Here is a 26,072-nt window from a genome sequence, read left to right as displayed (position 1 = left end):
GTCAATGATATGAGAAGTGAACACTTAAAACCAATAGTTTCCACTTCGTATTATTGGAAAAGGTAAAAAAAGGTAAAGGACCCCTGGATGGTTAAGTCCAGTCAAAGATGACTATGGGGTTGCAGTGGTCATCTTGCTTTTCAGATCGAGGGAGCCGGCGTTTGTCCACAGACAGCTTTCTGGGTCATGTGGCCAGCATGACTAAACCGCTTGGCTAGAGCACATGGAAACACAGTTTACCTTCCCACTGCAGAGGTGCCTATTTATCTACTTGCACTGGTATGCTTTTGAACTGCTAGGTTGGCAGAAGCTGGGACAGAGCAACGGGAACTTCCCCCCTTCATGCAGATTCGAACCGCTGACCTTCCGATCGGCAAGCCCAAGAGACTCAGTGGTTTAGACCACAGCGCCACCCTACTGTATCATTGGTATCTTCTTCCAGATTGCATTTTGTCCCTTCAATCTTCAATGTGCTGTATGGATTGTTTTGGGCTTATGGGTGTGGCTGTGTGTACTGTTGTAGTTCTGTGTTTTTATATGCCTTCCAATGAGAGACGGGATAGAAATACAAACAAAATAGATTGTTAGGATTTCACTGATGTTCACAAAGCTGAGGTGCGTCTAGATTTTGCCCAAGGGGTTTAGCATCAGAGCATTAAAACGATCAAATTCCCAATACTTGTCTCTTTCTTATGTTTTTAAGAAGCAGCCATGTGTCTCCTGAACTAGACAAGTAGAAAAATGATCTACATCCCCTCCACTCCGTCCACACACACCCCTTTTCAGTTAATTTCTTGTATTCTTTAATTAGTAATAAATGTATTGTCAATGAAGCAGCCATAACTAATAGCCACTGACATCGGCGGAGACTCGGAGGAGTGTATGGCTTCCATTTGCCCCCAGAAAAACCCTTGCTTTGTGCTGTTTGAATGGGCGAGATGAAGTGCGACCCAGCTTGGTTGTAAAAATAAATGATCGGGATGATGTTATTGTAAGATGATAAAAGGGGAGGCGGAGGAGATCGGGAGACTTCCCTGATTTCAATCAAGCAGCGCTGCTTGCTGACTGGTGGCGACAGGCAGACTGGACAAGACCTGGTGGAATGTCTTTGGCTGATGGAGAAGGTTGGGGGATACTGAGGCCTGGGAATCAATCACACCGACAGCTCAGAGCTGACAAATGACAGACTCCGGGTAGAGGTTGGGAGTCAGTTTTACAGCATGACGCCGGCCAAATACTGACCTCGTGGTAAGCAAGGACTCGAGAGCTCTGCTCCAATGGAGGGTCAGAGCTAAGCCTTCAGGCACACACATTTGCCCTATGTTTTGCTTTTACGGCTGCGAGTTTTAAACTGGTAGGTCAAGCCAAGGCTTAAAGGAGTCAGACCTATGTTAAATACCACCAAAGACTGGTTTCTCTTTCATTCCTTGCAGCAGATACACACCACAGCCAAACCAGGTGCAAGAGTTTTAATAGTAAGGATTGACTTAGCTTGTCAGATGGGGGGGGGGGGGAGACAGTAAGTGAAGTCTGCCACTTCCTGGCTTAACCTCACTCATTTATTTATTTTTTAAGTAGAAGTCTGCATGCTTGGAGAAGGACAACTCAATATTTAAGGGAAAGAGGACACCGCAGTTTTCAGGTACTGCACCAAGAATGCCTCACATGCACCTTAGCTACATAGGCTTGGATCATAAGAGGATATACCGTATTTTTTGCACCATAACACTCACTTTTTTCCTCCTAGAAAGTAAGGGGAAATGTCTGTGCGTGTTATGGAGGGAATGCCTACGGGTGGCATGCCTACGGATTTTCCTCCTCTAAAAACTACGTGTGTGTTATGGTCGGGTGCGTGTTATAGAGCGAAAAATACGGTAATTTAGAAGGTGCTCTTGACCAAATAAAAAGGGCAGATTCACAGCCGACCTCCACCAATGCACTTTCGGAACTGAATGCCACTGTAATGCATGAAGAGACCATTAAATAGAGATTGAATCTGATAATATTAAAATGGAGGTATAGGTACGACAGACACATTTTATCCAGAAGAAGGATAAATATAGGGAATATATAGATATGGGCTGCATCCACCTAGTGCTTAATCATGGTGAGCTATGCAATCCTATGCACAGACAGAAGCAAGTCCTACTATGTTTAATTTACTCCCATCTAAAAGAATGAACTCCTGTCAACCTAGCAGTTCAAAAGCACGTCAAAGTGCAAGTAGATAAATAGGTACCGCTCCTGTGGGAAGGTAAATGGCATTTCCGTGCACTGCTCTGGTTTGCCAGAAGCGGCTTAGTCATGCTGGCCACATGACCCGGAAGCTGTACGCTGGCTCCCTTGGCCAATAAAGCGAGATGAGCGCCGCAACCCCAGAGTCGGTGACGACTGGACCTAATGGTCAGGGGTCCCTTTACCTTTAAAAGAATGAACAGGGTTGTAGCCCTAAGTTATATAATAGCTAGAGTGGGGGCCACACGATGAAGACCATGCATGTGGTGTTCTTATTGTCATTATTAGTTATTCAGTTTCTTACCTACCCTTCAATACAAGGTCCTTACAATTTAAAAATGCAATGTTAAAATCAATTTAAAACAAATGTCAAGGTATGTATAAGTGTGTTAAATGTGCATGCATACTTGAAAGTGAACATGTGCTAGTCTACGTTTATAAATGGAATTGCATTACATGCAATCCAAAGTATAGGGTGTGTTAACTACACATCAAGATGTTGGCCTCTCTGGTGCCATGTGTATGAAGTCACATGCATTTTAGAGAGATGCTCCCTTATCCAGTTGTATTTAGAGATCTAGACACAATGTGGCGTGTTATTTCCCACCAGTTTCAGATTCTGTATGCAGTTGGGCTTTTAAACGATTGATGGGCCAAGCAAAGCCAAATTATGTGGAGCATCGGGCAAAGATACATAAAGTGACAGATATGCCCACAGACTATTTTGCTGATGACACTCACACACCAAGGAAGCCAACCCATGAAGACTACCCAGAGGAGACGTCTATCATGCCAGTGGAGGCTGGTCCATTAGTGTGAATATGGCACTGCCCCACACCAACCTGAGTCTGCCCTCAGCCAGCCTCCACCTGCCTATCTTATATCTTTCATCCAATCCATAGGGTGGCAGTGCCTGTCACCTTTCTCCTCCTCAGTCTCAATGTTGCCCTGGTAACACTGGTCCTGTCATTGGTTCTGGCTCTCCATCTATTCCTGGACCTTCCTTCCCTCTGCTCTACCAGTCACCAATGGTCTCCAGTCACCAATGCAGGTCACCCCACCCCAATACACAAAAAGCATGCAAAGGAGCTACAAACATACTCCAGTGGTTGCTGGTGCAAGTTCCAACATGGGTTCTTTTTGCTCTCGCATGAAATGAAGATGGACAGCTTGACAGCAGCCAGAAACAGGAATCCTGTGGTGCAGTTTCCAAAGCATGTACAGGCATGCTCAGGGGACTTCCAGTTCAAATCTGCACCAAGGAATTCCTCTTCCCTTTCCAGGTTGCAATTATCAAGTTGAAAAGGTGATGGCCAGCAATTGGGCTGTATCCTATGCTCTTCCATGGTAAAGTTGTATGGGAGGCTTTTGACACAGGAGTGGCTTTTGTTGTCTTGCCTTTCATTGAAGCCGATGGGAGGGAAATGTCCCGTGCCAGAACTGGTGGTATTGTCCAATGGTAGGAGCATAACCATGTCCTAGAGGCATGTGTGAAGTGTATCACCCAAATTGCTGCATTGCAGCCATGGAACCAGAGGAGTTTGACTGATGTAGCTGTGATGCCTGTAGAATGTATCTGGTGTTGCAGAAACATAGCCCAAAAACTCCAATACAGTGGTACCTTGGGTTACAGACGCTTCAGGTTACAGGCGCTTCAGGTTACAGACTCCACTAACCCAGAAATATTACCTCAGGTTAAGAACTTTGCTTCAGGATGAGAACACAAATTGTGCTTTGGCGGCGTGGCAGCAGCGGGAGGCCCCATTAGCTAAAGTGGTGCTTCAGGTTAAGAACAGTTTCAGGTTAAGAACGGACCTCCAGAACGAATTAAGTACGTAACCAGAGGTACCACTGTACAGGAATGCACCCTTAATTGATAGAGAGGTTAAAAGTAATTAAAAGGGTTTCTTTGACTATGTCTGAAGGAAGAGGAAGAACAAGCAAGTGGTAAGTCCTCTGTATTGGGAACATGGAAAAATGCTATTGGGTGACAGAGCAACACGGAGACTGAGGAGGAGAAAGCTGACAATTTAAGAAGGGTGTTGACAAGCTGGAACGTGTGCACAGGAGGGCAACCAAGATGATCAAGGGTCTGGAAACTGAGCCTTATGAGGAATGGTTGAGGGAGTTCAGTATGTTTAGCCTGGAGAAGAGGAGATATGATAGCCATCTTCAAATATCTTAAGGGCAGTCACATGGAGGAAGGGAGCAAGCTTGTTTTCTCGTGCCCTGGAGGGTAGGACTCGAACCAATGGCTTCAAGTTTCAAGAAAGGAGATTCCAACTAAACATTCGGAAAAAACTTTCTGACAGTAAGAGCTGTTCAGCAGTGGAACAAACTCCAATGAGAGGTGGTGGACTCTCCTTTGTTGGAGGTTTTCAGGCAAAGGTTGGTTGGCCACCTGTCATGGATACTAGTTTAGATTCCTGCATTGCAGGGGGTTGGACTAGATGACCCTCAGGGTCCCTTCCAACTCTAAGATTCTGTGATCTATTCTTTATAAGTGAAACATCAGGGATCACCTTTTCCCCTCTATTCATTTTTGGTTACTGAAATAATGTTCAATTTATTTCGGTATTTATACACTTTATATAAAGCTCCAGTGATAAACCCTTCAGACAATGATCTCCCATTTCTATACAATAAGTGGCCATTGTTGTAAAGAGGCTCTATTTAAAAGTCATTCAACAGGCAACTTCAAAGAAGAGCTGTTCTTATTTCTCTCATTAGAAGAAATGCCTCATTTTAAAATAGGTCACCTACTACCTAGGTTTTGTTTTAGACCTTTCATTTTTGATAAGTAAAGGACCCCTGACCACTAGGTCCAGTTGTGACCGACTCTGGGGTTGCGGCGCTCATCTCGCTTTATTGGCCGAGGGAGCCAGCACACAGCTTCTGGGTCATGTGGCCAGCATGGCTAAGCTGTTTCTGGCGAACCAGAGCAGTGCACAGAAATGCCGTTTACCTTCCCGCCAGAGTGGTACCTATTTATCTACTTGCACTTTGACGTGCTTTCGAACTGCTAGGTTGGCAGGAGCAGGGACTGAGCAACGGGAGCTCACCCCGTCGTGGGGATTCGAACTGCCGACCTTCTGATCGGCAAGTCCTAGGCTCTGTGGTTTAACCCACAGCGCCACCCACATCCCTTCATTTTTGATACAGCAGCTTAAAAATACACAGATCTGCTGCTCTGTTAAAGGAGTACCTGCTCTGATGCGTAAAGATATATTCTATGTTAAAATCATCAAACCAGGGAAACAACCAGAAAGCATTTGATTTTCAGGTAAATACTGTTGTGTGCACGTGCCCATACCAGAAAATAGAATACAGTCACCCTCAACTCATTCATGGGAAAGCTTAATTGAATACCAGTGGTTTATTTCCAAGTAAAACATGGACCGGGCTTCATATCTAGACATTTAACTCTGGATTGCAATCAAGGGATATGTACTTAGCCTAGCCATTGTAAAGTTAAAAACAAACAAACAAACAAAAGTATCAAGTTCACAAACTGAGAAAACAGTACTGAATGCTTACTATCAAAAGAAACCAACCCTTGCAGCTCATGGAACATTGAGAGCAAACATTGAAGGAGGAATAAGCAAGGCTTAAACAGTTTATGAAAAAGGAATTGCCTCAGTGCTAATTTATTTCAGTGATGCACAGCATCGCTCTCTCCCAAGGATATTTAGGTAAAGAATAAAGGGACCCCTAACCGTTAAGTTCAGTCACAGACGACTTTGGAATTGTGGAGCTCATCTCGCTTTACTGGCCGAGGGATGCAAATTCAACTGATCCCTCCCACCATCAATCCCTGTGGATACATTTCACATCACAGAGCAACAGCCCAGTCTTATTATATGTTTCCTTCTGAACTTTCACTGAGCTCCATAGGGTTTACTTCCTGATTAAGGGTGCAATCCTAAATGCATTGGAATGTAAGAACAACTGGAACCAGGATTTGCATTTTGAGTGAATAAACAGAGGACTGCACTGTCAAGAATGCTGATTCTAGTCACTGAACTATTAGAAGGTATAATGATACAAACACAAGGGGGAAATGTATTGATTTGATATGAAAATTATAAATATGCTTAACAGTTGATATGACTTTTAATATGATTTAGCACCCCTACTCAAAGACAAGTCATTTCAAGTATCTAAATAATTTAGTTGATCACTTGTTTGACGGAGTTAATCTGTTACAGCTCAACAATTTCCGTAACACAATAAAATAAAACCACACACCCCAAACCTCAGTAGACGTATGGCTGTGCAAAATTATCTGTAGACTGAATTCTGTAACTTAGGTTGCAAAACTGGTACTGACGGGGATGCAAATGTGCTGTGCAGTTTGATGCCACCCACAATATGTCATATTCCAGGTAGACACTCTGAAAATCAACAGTCTTCAGTTATTTATTTCAGCGGTCCTCCTCTAAGCATGACTTAGGAATACAATTCATACTTCCAATGACTCTGATCTCTGCAAGCTCAAAAAAGAGAATAATCAAGCAAAAAACTGGTGGTTATGTTTGAAAGGAGTTTTTAATGACATGCTCCTTTGCAATTTAATATATTGATTTAAACGGCTGAGAAAATTCCAAATGTAAGTAGCAGGGAGGGAAAAGACATGCCATTTTGATACTGATGGAAGTGTAAAGGGACCCAACTTTTTGTTGTTGTTGTTACATTGTGGAAATTCCTCGCAGGTTGAAAATGTTGCATTTTTCCACTTTCATATCCAGAATTATTTCACACCCCGTCCTGGACTCTTCTGTTGAAGATCAGTTTAGAATTTAAGGAAATAATGTACACAAATAGTACATAGAATTTCATCCTACTAGCCCCACAAAATTAAGTTCAACTCACTCCTTATGTGCTTATTCGAAAGTAAATTCCACTTTTAGGGAATTTGTGTTCAGGGATCTACTCCCAGATCACCTAGGCACAGGATTAATAGTCTTATTGCCTACTAAACACCCATATTATTATTTTGTAAATCCTAAACTGCAAGCCTGAACCTCCATACTTTTTTTGGGGGGGTAGATTAATACTGCAATCAATTAAACTTATTTCAAAGTAAAAAAAATAATCCAGTGGTTTAATTAGGGCTGCAGTCTTCTGATCACTTACTTGAGAGTAAATCCCATTGAAGACAGTGGGATTTCTGAATAAAAATGCACAGGACCTGTCTAAACTACAGGTTGCAGCTCCTAAATACAGAAACAATGCATTTGGGAAATTCAGGAATATTTCCTGCTATGCTAGGGAGACCTGGTTCCGTGGGTTTTGCAAAATCCAGCTGAACTGAAAGGGCAGCGGCGAATTCACTTCGCAACGGCTCTTTGCTTGCTTCTTTCATTCGAATGCGAAAATATTTCCAGGTGATGAAAAGTAGAAGAAAGGCAGTGTTTAGAATGGCGTTCCCCATGCGGGGGGGGGGGGGGTTTGGGTCACAACCCCCAAATTTTACTGCCGAAGCCTTTCCGTTCACTCTGGCGGTGGGACTCAAGGTTAAAGCACTTTTTCTCCTTTTAAGACTCGAGGACTAATTCTGCTTTGTTCTTAGGATAAAGATAAAGGGCGGAGAAAAGCAGAGACAGGGCCATCCAACCAAGATAACAAAAGATTAAGTCGTCTTTCAAAAGGATTCAAAAGGGACTTCGGAACATAAAGCCCAAACGAAGGGATAGTTGCAAGAACCAGATCGAGGCGGGTTTTATTAACCAAGCGCCAGCTTAAGAAAGTGCGTTTGATTGAGATTCTTTTCTGTTTCTGTTTCGTTTCTTTTCTTTTTGTAAAAAAAGCAGTGTGAACCCAAAGCGAAGCGAAGCGGCTTTGATGGCTGGGCGATTTTGAGCGGGTGTTGATGGATGGTGCCACGGCGCACGTAGCCGGGGAGGGCGAGAGATTTGTTTGGGCGAAGGCGAATTAGGAGCCTTGGAGTCTGTTCAGATCTCAACTCATTTACCCCAATAAATTACTTTTAAAAGGCGAAGCGGCTGTAAATCTGCTCACCTCATTTAAACACCAAACAGCGTCACCTCTGAAAGCTGCACAACATGGATATTGTGGAGTGAGGCAGATTACTCCGGGCGCCCGAAACCACCGCTGTTATTTCTGACTCCATGGGGAAAGTGTAACCCCGTGGCTCTTTCATAGCCTATATGTGACTATAGAAAGGCTATTCACCAAGGCAGCTTTTGGAAGGGCGCGACAACAACAAAAAATCTTTTCCCTTCTGAAGTTTCGCAAGAAGGGTTTGGGAAGAGAGAGAAGGGTTTGGGAAGCAACGAATCCGGGCAAAATCGAGGGCTGGTTGTGGAATGGAATGTCAGAATCTTCTGCCTGCTTACCTAAGAGGAAGCCTAATTGAATTCAGCGGATTTACTGTCAAGTAAACATGCATAGGACCAAGCTACATGGCATCAAGGTACAGATATAAAAGTTCTTGCATGTGTTTTGGAGACTAGCGCCTTTTCCGTTGTCAATCTTCCCTTGTCAGTCACTGTTCTTGCAACTTCAAGCATTAAACTTTGAGCCATAATCCAGTTCAGTAGAAACACCCACCAATTTAAAACTGGAATTCAGACCCCTGTTTTGAAATGATTCTTTTAAAGTGACAGATAAAATCTCAGGGAACTGGATTTTTAAAGTCAAATGTCCAAAGAACAGAAGATGCTCCTATTTTTAATCTGCAGTGCTGAAAACTTCCCTTCATTTGACGAGGGCCACCTCTTTCTTTTTTATGTTAACAGGTGACAGGTAACGAGAAATGTTATCAGAAAGGCAAAATCCTCACCAGGCACCACGTTACTACAACTACAACCCTTCCAAAATATTCCCAGGAAAAAGCCCAATTGCCTCCCAGCCGAATGGGACAATATGCTATTATCCTAACATATGCTGCAATGGCATATAAAATAGTTGATAGCATAGTGCTAGTCCCCATGCTAAATCAAGACTTTCCAATTCCATTCTGAAATCCCCTACCAATGAAAATTGATGGAAAACCCACTGGAGTGCAGTTGTTCATTCAAAAGAAATAAGAGATGTGCACACTTACACCCACCCACACAGACCCAATCCATGTGCAAAGCAAAGCAAGGCAAGGCCAAAGTTTGATATAGATGAGCATTTGACCCCATAATTCCTTCCCATTCTCGCTGCTCTTGATGGGGCTAAAGATCTAAGGGCAATATGCTGATGAGGCACAGCCACTAGCAGGGAACACTCCATCCCTAGTTCAGATCTGGAAGTCATGAACTCAGAAGCAGACTTAGGCGCAAGTGCCCTGCATGCAAATCAGCGCCAGCTCACTTCCAAATGAACATTGACTTCAGGCTAGACCAGTGGTGTGCAGCGAAATTTTCCGCAGGGGAACAGTTAGGCCAGAGGCACCAGCTAGCAGGGGCAATGGGGGTCACATGCACCAGGCCTCTGACAAGATACTGCAGCCCTCCTGCCTCCTTCCCAAAGCCGGGAAGGTGAAGGGAGAGCTCTTGGACCCTTTTGGAGCATCATGCCTCCCTCCCTGAGCCAGGCAGAATCTTCCCAGGCTTTAGGAAGGAGGCACCAGACTTTGATACTTTAATTTACCAGGAACATTTAGAGGACTAGTCTAGTCCCCCTATTCCACCTGACTGCACACTACTGGGCTAGATCCTGCACTCTCAGTCTCATGTCAGCCCCATTGGTATCTGCATTCGTAGAAATACTTCTGAAGTGCTGTGAACATTTGATGCAATGTAGTGCGACAATACAGAGCGTTGCCATCAAAGCCTTTTCTCCCTCTTGGATGCAGTTTTATATACACACACACACACACACACACACACACACACCACATACTGCACATACTGTGTAGAAAGGCGCGCGCACACACCACATACAGTATAGAAAGGCACTTTGCCTAGGAAACAGCATAAAACCTGAACAGATATATAACGACACAGAGCCATTGCACACTGAGCAAAATGCACATAGGTTTATGAATATATCGAAAGCTACTGCCGGCCAAAATATATCCAGCACACAAGTGCTTACTGAGAGACAAGCAAATGAATTCATTGCCTGAAACAAACTACGTTGCTCCTTCCCATATAGGGCATGAAAAATATCCAAGTGTTTTTCTCAAGTTCCTTTGCATCTGAACACTAACTACAGCGATCAGGCACATATTCTAAACTGAAGGGTTGCCATATATTGCCTGTCTGCAGCCACACCAAGGACAGAATTTGGCTTCCAAAGCCATGTCCCATGCACACAGAACCCCCAAAATAGTTTTTACCATTTCCAAGCCAAGGCAGCATTTGCTGGAGATTCTTGAATGCCAGGGTGTGGGGAGGATTTGTCTTGGCCAAAGTTTTCATTCTTCTAATATTCCATTTCATCCCTCTCTCCAGTGCCCCCATTTACAATACTACCTCTAGCAGATTATTCCATAAAGGGAGACTTAGCATTTTTAAAATGAATGATGTAGTTATGCATGCACCCACATAAAACAAAACAAAAATCCAGGACAAACTTTGAAAACAATTTCAAACCAGCTTAAGAACATCAAGAGAGCCATCAATCTAGTTCAGCTTTCTGTTTTCAACAGTGTTGACTCAAATGCCTTCTTGCCTTGGCTTGGCTTTCAGATGCACCAATGGTAGCCATCATAGCCAATGTCTCTCAGACACCTCTTGGAAGCTGCTTCTTAAATAATCCCCTTTTCACAGACCTATAATTTCCAGCCAACCTTAGAGGAGAACCAATTACGAATCAACTAGATACTGGTTTCAATACAGCATTAAAGCACTCTTAGGCCATGGGTGGTGAATTTCTGCCCCTCTGAATGTTGATGGACTCCAGCTCCCATCATCCCTCATCCTCTGGCCATGCTGGCTGGGTCTGATGGGAGTTTGAGTCTGAAAAGATCTAGAGGACCATAGCTTCCCCATCCCTGCCTTTGACTACATGCACATTTTGACTCAAAGTGGATTTACAGAATTTCCCAGGTTCTGGAACTGGGGTGGGTTTGCTTAGGACAAATTAAGACCAGAGACAGATTGTAGGTCAAACAGACAAGTACTGAACACAGTGTAATACACTCAACATAGTCCTTGTTTGCATAGAATGCCAGGTCAAACCATGACTTAGCATGAACATGCAGGCTTCTAGAAAGGAGATAGTGGTTGTTTTGAGCTTCCAGTCATTCTGCTGCTGCAACAAGTGAAACCGTGGTCTGGCTTGCTGCATGTTGCCAGAACCCAAGCTTGTGGTTTAATAGTCCCAGACAAACCATAAGGACAGATTTTGGTTACAGCTCATGGTTTATCAGAAGTGAGGTAAACCACAACCCTGGGATTGGATGATGCACTAAGCCAAACCATGGCTTCAGTCAGTGCAAGGCAGAAACAGAACGGCCCGAGGAGAAGCAAAACAACTCTGGTTGACACTCTGGGAGCCTGTGCGTTTCCTCATTCATGCTATTATGCCACCATTCAGCTTCATGTTATGTTTGAACTGGGCCGCAGACCGCACACTTCTTTAACATTCATTGACAGGTTTCGCGGACTTTCATGGTGCTTTTTAAGCAACTGTTTTAATGATAATTTCTGGACAAAAGAAATGGGTGATAAGGCCTCTATCATAATGCCCTCAGGTCTGAAAAAAAGTGTCCTACCCAGAATCAAAAGGTCCTCAATAGCAGAGAACCATGTGCTCTTGGAATGGCTTCTGAGAGTTGGACTGGATGACCCTTTGGGTCCCTTCATGGGTGTAGCCAGGATTTATGTTGTGGGGTGGGGCAGGACACCCACCTGTTAACATCCTCTGTCTGGCTCTGTCCAGCAGATTTGGAATGAAATGTCTCAATGACCATTGTTTTAAATTACTTTCTTTTGACCCCAAGTGCTCAGAAAAACCTGCCAAAAATCTTTCTACTTTAAGTATCTTTACTTATTTACTTGATTTAGGGGCCCAGCTGCCCCCCTTGCCCCCTAGCTATGCCCATGGGTCTCTTCTGACTCTACAATTCTATTAGTGGGAGATACGCTACATACCAAATGTGGGTCTCCGGCCAGGCAAGCCCCCCTGTCGCGTCTGAAGGCTGTGCAAGACGCTGCTCTCAAAGTGTCCCGCAGTCCAAGATGGCGGTATCTCCGCAGAGCTGACGTAAGCCCCGGAATAAGGGCTGGAGTAGGAGCCATTGACCGAGCGCACCAGAGCATTGCCATACTGGTCGCGCCCCCCAGTGCCCAGCAACAAGGGGCTCTGGTAGCCTGCCTCTCGTCCGGCACCGCTACCGCCAGGGGGGCTGTGAGAATAGGAGAAGCCCGGCGGTGCGTGAGGGCTGCTGCCATTGAAGTGCGAGGCCTCGGCGCTAGCCGGCTGTGCCCATCCTGGGTGGCTGCTCAGGGGGTGGCCCTGGTGGGCAGGTTCGCAGCTCTGCAGGTAAGGCAGGCTCTGGAGCATGGAAGGCATGCGGCTGGTGGGAACGTAGACGGCCGGGCTGGCTGGTGAGTGCAGGAAGTTGCTGGAGTCATGGGAGTATGCCGATTGGCCAGGGTTGGGGGCAAGAGTTAAGCTCTGGTACATTTTGTATCCTTCAAGGCAGAAGCAGCGCAGCTGGTGGGGCACAAACAAGGCAGCTGGACGGCAAGGGTCGGAGGTTTGACATGAAGAACTCGGCTAATCCTCCCACACCGATACAATTAAAGCAGCTTTCAGGCACCTGGAACACAGGAGAAATAAAGAGATGCTTTTGAGTCCTGTATCTTGGCTCCTTCTGGCAAATGACAATCCAGACTTTTCCTTTCCCCCTCTTTTGCTCATCTGTCAGTTACATAAAAGAAATTATTCAAAACATTCACTCTAGGGTAACATCCAGCTGTTCTACTATCTGCTAAGCAATATTGACCCAATCTTCAGACCCAAATGTCTCAAATTCATTCATTTTCCTTTGCACATAAAAAGTTCAAAAGGGGTTCTCTAATTATTATTAGTAGTAAATGTGAACAATGATTTCTCTCTAATCAAACTATCCATTTTGCTTCCCGTAGCTTGCAGCCCTGCCCTAAAAAACTTAGCAAGAGTGGTTTGAACATCACAGCAAAGATGGGAAGGAAGACTGGAACTCACATCATTTGAAATTTGGAGTGTTCAACATTTTTTTTAAAAAAATTGCTCACATGTTTTAACAGCAGCTTTACTGTCAAAGATCATCAGTTAGTAAAATGTCTCCTAAAAAAACTTATTTAACTGGAGATTATAATTTTTTTGCATCAATGACTTGAAAAGGGCTGGTAAATATAAAGTGGCAGCACATTCCATTTACATATCCTAGCCTATTCTCATATATATTTTTTTGCCCTTTCTCTAACTAGGTCAAGGTAGCAAACATGCAGGTACCCCATTGCTGTTGCCATTTTTAAATTATGAAATGTACAACTTCAGTGTTCAGCATGGGCAGCATAAAGCTAAGAAAATATAAGTTATACAATTAAGGGAAAAGGTAAGATCTTCACAATATCCCTGTGAGGTTCAGAGGGTGAGTGTCTGGAGAGCTTTGTTGCTAAGGGCAAAGGGGTGGACAACTCTGTCCTGGACACCAGCCAACCAGTTCTGCTGTGTTTGAAGCACTTTTGGCAATCAGAAGCCAGAGGAGAGACATTTGCAGCTCACTGATGCCCTCCATCCATGTATATTTGGAAGTAAGGCCCACAGAGTTCAAAAAGGCTTGCTCCCAAGAAAGTCTGCAAAGGATTGCATTCTCAGATCTGGACCCCGGTGCAGCTCACAAGCCACTAAGCATCAAACTCATGTAGATTCCAGTTATCCCTATACTACACCCCCCCCCCCCAGTGTATAAGCAACACTATGGTGACTTCAATTTCTTTATGCCTACCCAGCATTATCCCACTGAGCCCCATAGGGTTATGTTGCAATGAATGAGTTGAGGATTACAGCCTGCATCTGTAGTCTGACAGACGGAAAGAGAAGTGGAACAACTGGCTATTTTTAAAAGTATTTTACGAACAATGCAAGAATGCATTGTTTGTGCCCTAAAAGCAAATTCTTTTGCGAGGCTACATGGAATTTAGACCCACCCGTGTCAGTGGTGCTGATCCCCTAGCAAGTGGGCATTGCAGTCTCCAAATACACTTCCCGACAGGGCCTTACACAGGGAGCAAGTGGCAGAGAGCTCAAGCCTACTCATTTTGAGGTAGTCCTATCACCCTCATAAGAACAGACTCCAGGATCAGGCCAGTGGCCCTTCTGGTCCAGCATCCTGTTTTCACAGTGGCCAATCAGATGCCTATGGGAGACCCAAAATCAGAACCTGAGTACCACAGCAGTTGGTTTACTCTAGAAGTAGTAGCTGAATCCACTTTGAGATGCTCTAGCGATTAGTAAATGAAATACTACTGAGTTGCAGCCAACTAAGTCCTACTCCAAGAAGATTCATTGAAGAGTCTTGTGGCATCTTAAAGGCTAAGAAATTCACTGTGACATAAACTTTCAAGGACGGGGATCCACTTCATATGCCACCCAGCAGGAATTTGCTATATTCAGAAGTTGTGAATTGAAGCATAACAGCATTCTGACTTTAAGTGATTTATTTTTTATTTGCAGGGGCAGAAATATAATTTATGAACAGAAAGTCACATGGAACCCATTTGAGGCTCAAGAACGACACTGTTAACCAGATGAAATATCCTCTTCAGCTGTGAGTGAATTGATCCATCTATTACGAATTAAGCAAGAGCAACAGGCGTCATCCAGATAAGGTTCTTCCTTGCCACCAAGCTGAAAAGCTAATCTCTTACAAATACTTCTGGTGAGCATGGAGAACATATTTGCATGAAATGTGTCCGACTAAAATAATTAAGCATAAGCAGTGGTGCTCTTGGGGGGGGGGGGCATAAGCACCACCATATTAGTGTAACTTCCCCTAAACCCCCAGAATAGAACAGACTACCAAAATGAAACAAAAAGCAGTACAATCCTCTGCATGTTTATTGTTAATGATAATTAATTAATTTTTATAACTCCTCCCAAAGGAGCTCAGCTTACCATCTGCTAGGAATGCAAAGAATTAAAGCCCCTTACACAAACACACACACACACACACACACACACACATGCCGAAAGCTTCAGAATAAGAAAGAGAAACACTTAGCACATAAATAACATGTGGAATTCACACCCAGGAGGTGTTGTGATGGCCACCAACTTTGGGAAAAGATTATATATATATATATATATGGAGGACATATAAAACTAAAATACAATGAGCGATAAGTGCTAAAGGGACACCAGGAATCTATTCAGAAGAAGTTGCTTTTGGAAAGCCAGGTTCCAGGAAGGAACAAGGAGAGGTCTGACAGAGCCTCAAGAACCACCCAGCTGGCCACGGTCAAACACAGAACGGACTTTTGGTCTCATTTGGCTGTCCTTATTAGGCCAGTGGATTGTGTGTTAACGGATGCCCCAGCCTCCAAATTCATTTACACCCCGGTCCCAAAAGCGCTGTCAGGGTTAAGTTGCATCGCCCCAGATGGATAATGAAGCCCGTTTAGAACCACATTGCCTGGTTGTGGTGAATACACTGCACTGATATAAATGCAAGCCATAAATAGGATACTTTCTGTGCGCTGAACTACATCTGAAAGCTCAGCCTATAATATTTAGACAGAAAGCTAGCAGATTAACAGGATACACTGCAACACAGTTGCTCTTAACTGAGTTTGGAATTGGGCTAAGTACTAATAATTAATCCTGCGTGCTCCCAGCATCCACAGTAGATTTTGTCCTAATCATCACATATATGTGTAAATAAGTCCCGCTTCTTTGAAAAGAACCAGGTTCCAGGTAAGTGGATGTAGCTTTTTTGTCCTCAAAGGAGTTATCAACTGGCGTCAGAGTTTGCCACCATAGATGTAGTAACAAATTGCATTTAAAAAATAAATATTAGTAATATTACTGCTGCTAAGACTATTTGCAGATGATCCCTCCCCCTTTTTAATTGTTTTTATTAAGGATTTTCTTGGGTTATGATTTCTATGCCAGTCTACTCAGAAGCAGGGCCTAAATTCAATTAGTTGGCTCCCATTGAACTGCAGTTCATGCGCCATGCCATTTACACGGAAAAAAGTTGTGCCGAATTTGGTGAGCCATTTTTGGACCCAGAACTTTGGAAGGAAAACCCAAGTGTTATAATCTAGGGGTTCATAGTTTTTCTTCTTTCTTGGAACACTCTTGAATTATTTGTCCTCTCTCCCCTGCCCATAATGGTTTGGATAATTCGGATCTGTGAAAGCTCTCCCCAAAATTACACTACTATCCTAATAGCCACTTGCCACCCTAATGACAATTTTGAGGGAGAAAACCAAAAGCACTAAATCCACTTCCACAAAGGTGGCATTAAAATACAGACTTTCAAACCAACCCCAAAACCTCATCCCAGATATAAAAGCAACACTCTGCTAGAACATTTCAGAGAGCTAGCAATGAGTTAAGGGTGCTGGACTAGGAATTGCCCGGGGTGAGGGTGGACTGTGTTCAAATTCCACTCAGCCAAAAAACTACTTTAGTGACCTTGGAAGTGGGTGCTTAACCTATGGCTCTTTTTAAAGTTTCAAAAAGTAAATAAAGAAATAAAGTAGTTGAAGGATGAGGAGGTGAAGAAACATAGAATAAGTACAGTACTCTGAATGTTTACATGGAAGCAAATAATTCAGCTGTTGTCCAAAAATAAATAAATTGGAAAAATGCATAAAATGAAAATAGTAGAAACCCTTTTGAAGAGTTCAGTAGGAAATCCAGATCTCTGATCCATCACATATTCAAAATATATATATAGGAAGTCCCCATGCCCTGCAAATTAACACTGCAGTTGGAGGGCACCAGTATTTTAATTTCACTAAAACAATTTTATGCAATACAAAATAGCAGCAAACTTTCTGACGTAGTTAGCGGGTTTTGGCTGCTGAAACACAGGGACCAAAGCAGGACGAGTTACTACGGAATGCCGACTTAAACCTACACCTATAACCTTTTACTCCAAAGTAAGCCTCTGGTCTTAAGCAGCTCGTGTGGCTGCGACCTCGGTTGCAGTCCCATTCACTCGGAAGTAAAGGCTGTCGCGGAAATTAAATGAGATTTCCAGTGCGCCAACCTCGCTTTGAGAGGATCTCTCGAACAGATTTAAGTTTATTTCCAAGCTGTACCGAGCTGTAGGATCGGTAACCAACTTCGGTGCCCTACGCAGGTTTCCTTGCGGAAACAAGAATTCCCCCCCATTAGTTTCGAGGATTAGAATCCCACAGACTTCAGAAGTAAACTTACTTCCGAGTAAAGCATAGCTTGGCTTCTTGTTTACTAGGAAGTAAAAAAAAAAAATCCAAAAAAAATCGAGGAAGAAGCTGAACACACTGAATTCCAAGTCAGAATTAAGCGGTTCACGATAGCATGATTTACTCCGAAGTCAGTCCTGCTGCGCTTAACTCCGAATTAAAACTCGAACAGGATTTGCAAGATCAGATTGCAATGTTTTGGGGTTGCTGCAGGATTTGCAAGATCAGATTGCAATGTTTTGGGGTTGCTGCTGTTTTGTTTTGTTTTGTTTGCACGGATACATGCAAAGGTTCTAAAGAAGTAGAAAGCCATTAATGCTAAAATGGGACGTAAAAATCTCCAGTGTATTTGCTTTTAGGATTCGGGTGGACCCAAGGAAAGCAAATTCAGTAAAGGGGATCGGCGGCGGCGGCGAGATAGATCCCCTGCAAGATCTATCTAATAGGGAAAAGGAATGTGCTTCCTAGGCCCATCCTATATAACCAATCCTCTCGTTAAACAGGGCGGAGGGGCGCGTCCTTTCCCTATCAGTTCTTCTGTAGGAAAACATTATCTGAACAGGGTTCCCCCACCCTTGCAAAAAAAAAAGATAAAAAAAGATGGGGGAATTAATCAGGAAACTCGTAAATCACAGACACGGTTATCAATAGTGGGTCTTTGCAGAGCTAATAGAGTCCCCCCCCCCCCAACCGTTCCCTTTCCCCACTTCTCCGAGTGTGGCATTATCTGGGAAGATAAGCCCAGCTTGCACGAGAGATAATTTAGAGAGTGGGATACTTACGATGGAGCAGGCAAACTTCTGAGTTGAGACGATTCGAAACAAAGTATAAGAATTTAAAAAAAAAAATCCAAAAGGGGGGAAAATCCCGGGGGAAAAAGGAAAAGGGTTTGCGCGTGTAAAGGGAGTCTAATCCCAGTATCACCCCACCCCCTAAAAAAAAATAAAAAATGCAAAAGGGGTTCTTGCTCAGCAGCCCATTCCTTTGAAGCGCGGCTCTGCTGCGTCGCCGCTGCTCCGGCTGCGCCTCTTATCTCTGATCCGCCGCGCTGATAGCTGCTGGGGACCCGGCTCGCCTATCGCGCCTGGAAGACGAGCTCCTCTCTCGCCTAATCTCGGCCTTAAAGTGATTCCCTTCATCTGCGGCTCGGCCCCTTTACGGCGGGGGGGGGGAGGGGGCCGTGTCACGTGACCGCCCCCCCACCTCCTGGCAAGCTGGAGAAAGAGAGAGGCATGTAGGGCAAGGTTGGGTGGCGACCATTTAAAAAAGGAGGAGGAAAAAAAGTTAGGGAGATTTCCCTGCCCCGAAACCAGAAAGTAACTTAAGGGAATTTATTTATTTATATTTCTATTTTTTTAAAAGCAGGATATGGATTTCTCTTGCGTTGCCAAGGCCTCTTGATTTCTCCCTCGATTATTTCCTTTCCAGAGCTGCCTCCTCGGCTGGCAGAGAAAGTCGTGCGTGCTTGTGAATATACATGAAAGCACATCTCCACCCGCCTCGCCCAAAGAAGCGCGAGAACTGTAGTTTGTTCAGGGTGCCCGGATTGGTAGCTGGGGGGGGGACTATAGTTCCCAGATGTCTTCCTTTTAGGGGAGAAATTGGCTTTTAAATGTCTGGTGTGCGTGGAGGTTACTTGATAGACTGGATTGCCAATCGGCTACCTCCTCACCGTGAAAGGGGGGGGAAAGACCTAGTTACGGTTTTGATAGCATTTTTAAGACGGATTGCTTCGGAATTGTGGCCTCTGATGTCACATCCAGCTTCGATGAGAATCAATTTCTATAATTAAAACTGCGGTTGGGCGGAATTTAAAGGCTATAACCCTTAAACACCTTTGCATGGGAATAAATCCCTTGGGCTTCTAGTTGAGTCAACAACGCAGTTAAAGTCGTGCTATGTTTATTACTTCTGGGAAATCTCATTAACATCAGTGGGACTTTTCAAGGGTTTTTCTCTCCCCCCAATCTCTCAGCAGCCCCCCCCCTCATTATTTTTCTCTGTTCTGACCGTTCACCCCTATTTTGCCGACATCTCCCCCCTCCCTTTATGCAATCCTTTCTTGTCGACCTTTTCCCTTATGTTCTAAGTTTTTCGTATCGTTAAATCCCAGTTATTCCGTATTCGCTTCCCGTCTGAATTCTCTGGAACTGACATGCATCTATATATCTATATCTCTGCAAATTCTCTCGGTCTAAGACAACTAAACCATCCCCCACGCTTAAAAAAGTCACTCGAATTAAACCGGCTTTAATTGTGAGAGAGCAGCCTTGCTATCATTCATTTGAAACCTTAAAAAAATGTATGTAGTAATATATGAAGGATTTTCTCACCCAGGAAATCAATTCAAAATTATCAGAGGCATGAAGTTTCGGCTTAAGCAGAAAGGTTTGTTTCGGATACCGACCAGGTCTAGGCTCACATTGTTGCATATTCATATGTAACATCCACTAGGTTGATTAAAACTTATCTTCCCCCTAAGGGGACCATCCTTGCCTTGAGGTTTTTTTCGAAGACCCATAAAAGGGGGGGGGGGAGAGAAAGCGATATCTAGCACCAGCTGACAAACTCTGAAAACCGAGCTTTCTCCCACCGCAGAAGAAAACCCTCACACCTACCCCTGAACTTGCAACTTTTAGGATGCATTAAAACCGACCGACCGCGTTGCAGTTGTGCCGCTGGGCTGTAAGGCGAGCTTATCAGTTTCACGAAACTGTCCCGAAACCTCATTGAGCGAGTTTACTCGCTTGTTCCACGCGGAACTGGAACCGACCGCAGCCGAAATTTGAAGTAGAGAGGATGCAACGCTTCTTCCCCTTAGACGTTAAAAGTCAGGGAAAGAAGACGATTCGCGAAAGAGCTCGTGAATTTTCAAGCTCCAGGACAGGGTGATTTTTTAAAAAGTATATTTCTGCCTCGGGAGCAACAGTGTTAAGCAGAAATACTGTGGTTTCAAAACGATCTCGCCCCCTCCTCCAATCCTTGATGGCGCTACTAGGTCGAAGTTTGAGGGGAAGACCTTTAAAAAGAAAATAAAAAAGCGATTCTGGTTTCTGGCTGATAGCGAGGAATTTGTCAGATTTGGCCGGGCTTCGAATCAACCCAGCCAACCACATCATCGTAAGCTAGTATTACATTGTATAGCTTGATATATTTCCATTAAGCGGTTAATCTTTTCCTTTCTGACTGAAAGAGGCTTTCCCACTGCTGATTCTAGCCCGATTCTGCCTATTCTGTATGCAGTCTCGAGTCTTGTTAAGTTTAAATGGAGTTTGCTCCCCAAATAACCGTGCGTAAAGCCTATAGCCACAACAACACATTCCCAACTATGTTTACTTGGAAGTAGGTTCTTTCAATGGGATCGTCACACTTACTTAGGAGTAAGCCCCATTAAAGAACAAACTCGCGGAGGTAGGATTGGATTGTTTACTTCCAGAGAGTGGTGGCTGCTAGCTGGAAAACTTGGGTTGGATTTTGCTGTTTCCAAATACATCCGCATAGGTGAGATTTACCGGCTCTGGCGATCTTGAGATTAGCGTAAAAATGTAAGTAGTTGCACCAAACCCGAGGCCTATTCATTTCTGATTTGCATTATAAAAACGACAATCAAAGCCTCGTGGATTTCAATCCGAGCTGAAGCTTCAAATAATTTCGGGGGGCGACAGAAAAATGGTTGTGGGTTGTACCCTGAGCAGGCCCTAAGTTCATAAGTGTTCCTGCTTTTATGTGGTCTAAACACAAGCACCTGTTGCTCTCTGGCAGCTCTTTACAGGAAAGACGGGATGCTAGGAGTGATAATTAAGGGCGAAACCAGTTTCTTTGGACTTCCGAAGGGACCTTAATTTGCAAATCTCTTGCGCTAGAATTGGTTTCTGCAGAAGGTTCCAGGTTCGGGGTCCGGCATCTGCGGGTACAGCTGGGAAAGTCTCTCTACCTGGAGAGTCGCTGCCAGCCAGTGTAGACAACACCGAACTAGAGGTGGCATCTTCTATTCTCCACGGCATGCCCTCGAATAATGTCCTAAATAACGACTCCCTGCTCAGTTGCTTAAAGGACAAAGTGAATTGGATGTGACTTAAAAGGGGATCAGGAAAACGCGCAATTCTTTCCAGAGCAGCCCTGCTCTTTTTCTTGGGTCCAGCTGACTCGAACCAGTATTATTCCATCGGATTGCTCAGTATTCCATCGGATGTGGAGGGTCATTTATCAAAGTAGGCTCCACCTTTAAAGAAAAGATTTGTGAACCAAGGAGGCCTCCGAAGTTCAAAGAAACTCGTCTTCATCTGGCTGCCACTTATTTTAAGCTAATGAGCGAGGAGCCTTAAAACTGAAAGCCACAGGTTGGTCTTATTGATCTAAAAATCGAAGTGACTTCGGTTTAACTAGCTTGTGACTTCGAAGTGACTTCGAATCAGAAAGATGCCCTGACTTTCTGAATGTTCGTTGAACCTCCTCTCCCGCTGCAGAACAAATTAGGAAACCGAGAACCTCTCAACCGCCGAGGAAAGCGAGGTCTCCAGCACCATAGATCCAGCTAAAAGAAGCGAATAAAGAGGAAAACAAGCGTGTACCCACCTCCCCACTCCGGAACAAATGCTCTCTGCTGTGAGCAGTTGCCTGTCAGACAGTAATTCAACAGGTGTGGCTTCTCATGGCTACCTTGTCCGCAGTTAAAAACAACAGCCCTGCTTTTAGGGCTGAAAAAAGAGTAGCCTTACTTTTGCAAATGTAAGCTGCCCCCTCCCCCCCAAATCAATTTGTCTTTGAACGCATTCAGCACCTTTGTGTTGACGAGCCTCAAGCAGTAACGTAGCTGGAGACAGTTGTCCCTTGGACAACTTAGTTTTAGTCTTTATTTTCCCACTGGGTTTTAGTGTCGATTATTACTATTTTTAAAATTGGGACCCGCCTTGAAAGACGGTTTCGGCGGATCTGAACTCCCAGGATGTTCAGCGGGACAGACCTAACTGCAGCCTAACCTCTCTGGGTTTAGGTTGTTGTAGTCTTAGACATCCTTTCCCGGGAGTAAATCGCATTGCACTTGGTGGACTTACTTCCGAGTAGACCTGCTTAGGCTTGCGCGGCGGAGCCGAAAGTGATTTCCTGAGACGGAGATTGCAGGAAAGGTTCTGAAGAGACCTTATTGTATTTTTCTAAAACCAGACTCTTTGCCTTGATGAAATCTCGCTCTGAACAGGTATTACGGTGGAGATGTTGAATCCCAAGATATTTCCCGTCCGTATCTTTCGTCTTCAAAGTCCGGAAATTATTTATAATTTCCTCAGCTCTTAACTATTCCTAATTCCTCTCCCTTCTCTGATGAATTTGGATATATATTATTTCCTGCAACCACGTTCACTCACAGAAATAAAACATCCAGAGACAAATGATCAAACACAAGAAAGCGAGAGTCATAAAGGGCGTTTGAATTTCCCTTGGGCTACATTTTCCTGCTCACTTGCTTCCGAGTAAACCCCATCGGAGGCCGACGGGGGTCTTACTTCCGCGTAAATAAGCATGCATGAACACCCAACTACATCTCCATTCTCCCTTTATTATGGTTTTATTAAACGGACTGCGATGGCATCGTCCTTGGCTACTTTTATTTGAAATAAGAATCTCTAAGAGTGGCCTTATTTTGCTGGTTGATAATCTGCTTTTTAGAAGACGGTGGGCAGAAGGTAGATCTCAGGATAATTTGCAGCAGAACCGCAAGGATTTAGCAAGACCCCCAGCAAAACGACCCCTTCTCCCTGCCCTAAACGACCCTGCTGAAATGGACGTTTGGACGGAAAAGGACTTCGCAGAAGGACTTAGTTCTGGAACTCAGAACAAATTCCTGGGCTCAGAATCCTTCAATTCTCTAGCTTTTCGTTCGGGCTCTGACTGGTGCATCTTTCACTTCCAGCCAAAATAAAAGTCGATCCCACAAACCCAGAGTCTCCTGGTTCTTTAGCATACATCACAATTACTTTAAAATAATTTTAAAAAGACTTCAAAGCACGAAAAAGCAACCCGCAGTCTCTCAAGATAACAAGAGCAACATAACAGATCCACGGGTGGATGTCTTGCAATGCATATGGAGAAATGATCGCATAGAGAAATACGGGGGTAATGGTGTCCTTTGGGATGGGGAAAAGCCCTTATCGCTTCTTGGCTAATGTATCTGATCAGTTTTCCCCTCTGCAAAATGGGGAGAAAATGGCCTGCGACGCCTAGTTTTGCAGCAGCCCGATCTTACGCACGTGTAGCCAAGTTCAGTTTCCCGCTACTCAATGGGATTTACTCCCAGGTAAGTGCGCATGATAGATTTCTTGCAGTTCCTGCATGCAATGTCGGGGGCTTCAACCTTAGAGATGGGGTATGCCCCCTCCCTTTTTAGATTTACTAATATTGTGGCAGAACCTTAGAGATGGGGTATCCCCCCCCCCCCCAGTCCTGGTGGCGTTCAGTGGGGAACAAAGATCCTCGCTCCAAAGGAAATCCTATTGAGTTCAGTGGATAATGATTTTGATTATATATTTATATCCCACCCTTTTTCATTGACAGGGACTCAAGGCAGCTTACAGATCAAATGAGAACAGTTAAAAACCCCAATCCTTTAAAAAAACCAATTAAACAAATTCCAGAATGAAAGTATATTTATATATAGTTTTGTAACTACATAAAAATAGTTTTACTTCTATTGCTATTTAAGTGTTTATTTATTTATCCATCCAGATTAAGGGTGCTTTGTAGGTCTACAGCTAAAAATGCATTTTTGTATGGTAGGCACCAATTAATTTAACCCATGGGTAGGCAAACTAAGGCCTGGGGGCCGGATGCAGCCCAATCGCCTTCTAAATCCGGCCCGTGGACAGTCTGGGAATCAGTGTGTTTTTACATGAGTAGAATGTGTCCTTTTATTTAAAATGCATCTCTGGGTTATTTGTGGAACATAGAAATTCGTTCATTTTCCCCCTTTTCAAAATATAGTCCAGCCCCCCACAAGGTCTGAGGGATAGTGGACCGGCCCCCTGCTGAAAAAGTTTGCTGACCCCTTTAACCAGTAAATCACTTCAATGGAGGTTCATGTTGTTGTATTTAGCCCTTTCTGAAACAAATACAAGCACTTCCAAATTAAAATAGAAAACAACAGTTTGACTGAAGAGAGGGGGAACAGGGGCCGAGGTGGATGCCCACAGGATGGTACTGCAGTGATATCGCAGGAGCTGTTCTCCACAGCTGAGCCACTTCTAAGACTACACCACCAAAAGGAGCTTCTGACTAAAGGAAGACATTATGACTTCTGGACCAAAAAGGCTTCCCCCTTCAGTAAAGCCCCATTCTTGGTTTTACTTCATATCCAGCCTGCTGAAAAGTCCTGTTGAACTCAAAAGCCCAGGTGAGTGGGGTATAAATAATAAATTGTAATTTATTATTATTATTGTTGTTGTTGTGACATTTTTGGTTGCACTATATTAATTATGGTGTCTTTATAGTTGCATCTGTTTTAGTTTATGTTGTGATCCACCTTGAGTTCTTCACTGGGAGACAGGTGGACTAATAATTGATTGAATGGGCTTCAGAGTTTTCCGAATCATAAGCGGAAGTTGGACCATCCAATTGTTAATGGAACATACGTCCTCCCTCTCCCTAGTACACAACGGAATTAATTTTTTTCTCTATATAAGATCCAAAATAGAGAGACATAAAATTAACAGCAACAACCCTCCCCAACAAACTCCGATAAGCAATACCGCAGCCCAAGATGTTTGTGTTACAAGAGCCATTTCCCAGCATTCCATCTCACTCTCCCTACATTCTGTCACATTCTAGTGTGACCAGGAAACAGAACCTTAGTTGTTGCGATGCAAATGAAGAGGTAAAGTTATGCAGATAAGAGCAGGATTGGTTCTTAATGGTTCACCAGGTTAAGGTTCCCAGCCAACAGTGTCTCAGAATCCTTCACCTTCCTCTTCACAGAACCTTCTTTACAAAATATGAGCCATCTAATTGCATGCAATCCACCAGTCCAAAAGATGGACCTTTGGTGAATAAATCACCAGCATCATCCTTTTACACCAGGGTTTATTTTGCCTTGTTCCCCTGAGGTGGAAACTGTGAGTCTGGGCTGTACCACTTTAGAACACTTGAAAACCGTGTTCAGGGAAGACAATCTTACTCAGCTACAAGTGATCGCCAAAGAAGAAGACCACTTCAGTTCACATGACTGAACTCTCCTCCATATCAAAATATTCCCTGCACATGGAAAACAAGCATGTCAGGAGGAAGGCAAGACTGGAACCCTTCTCTCTGGCAGTTACGGTAGTTTTCAATGTGGAGGGGACTTTTGAATGGTGTAATTATGTGAGCCTCTACCTGCAGTCTTGAAATCGTTCAGCTCAGACATCTCAGTAATAACTATGCCCAAGCTTGCCCCAAACTCACTAGGTTTACTCAGGGCTGGCCCACCCATGAGGCAAGGTGAGGCAACCGCCTGAGGCAGCA

At 44.0% G+C, this 26,072-nt stretch overlaps 1 protein-coding gene across 3 annotated transcripts in view; it reads right to left on the bottom strand.

The window, feature by feature from the left end:
• Positions 1-26,072, bottom strand: part of GATA5 (GATA binding protein 5) — a 53,661-nt gene that overhangs the window by 14,498 nt on the left and 13,091 nt on the right. The window contains exons 1-2 of one of the 3 annotated variants that reach the window (XM_081011447.1): positions 19,916-20,017; positions 12,288-12,958 (exon numbers count right to left, since the gene is read on the bottom strand). In XM_081011447.1, the coding sequence (XP_080867573.1) occupies positions 12,288-12,822 (535 nt within the window). In that variant the 5' untranslated portion in view covers positions 12,823-12,958; positions 19,916-20,017. Of the gene's footprint in view, positions 1-12,287; positions 12,959-18,364; positions 18,767-19,915; positions 20,018-26,072 lie in introns of those variants that run through there. The other 2 variants (XM_081011445.1, XM_081011446.1) reach the window with 2 other exon arrangements.

This window comes from Podarcis pityusensis (genome assembly GCF_964106645.2).
Source record: "Podarcis pityusensis genome assembly, chromosome: 6".
Lineage (NCBI taxonomy): Eukaryota > Metazoa > Chordata > Lepidosauria > Squamata > Lacertidae > Podarcis > Podarcis pityusensis.
This window is presented reverse-complemented; position numbering and strand designations above follow the sequence as displayed.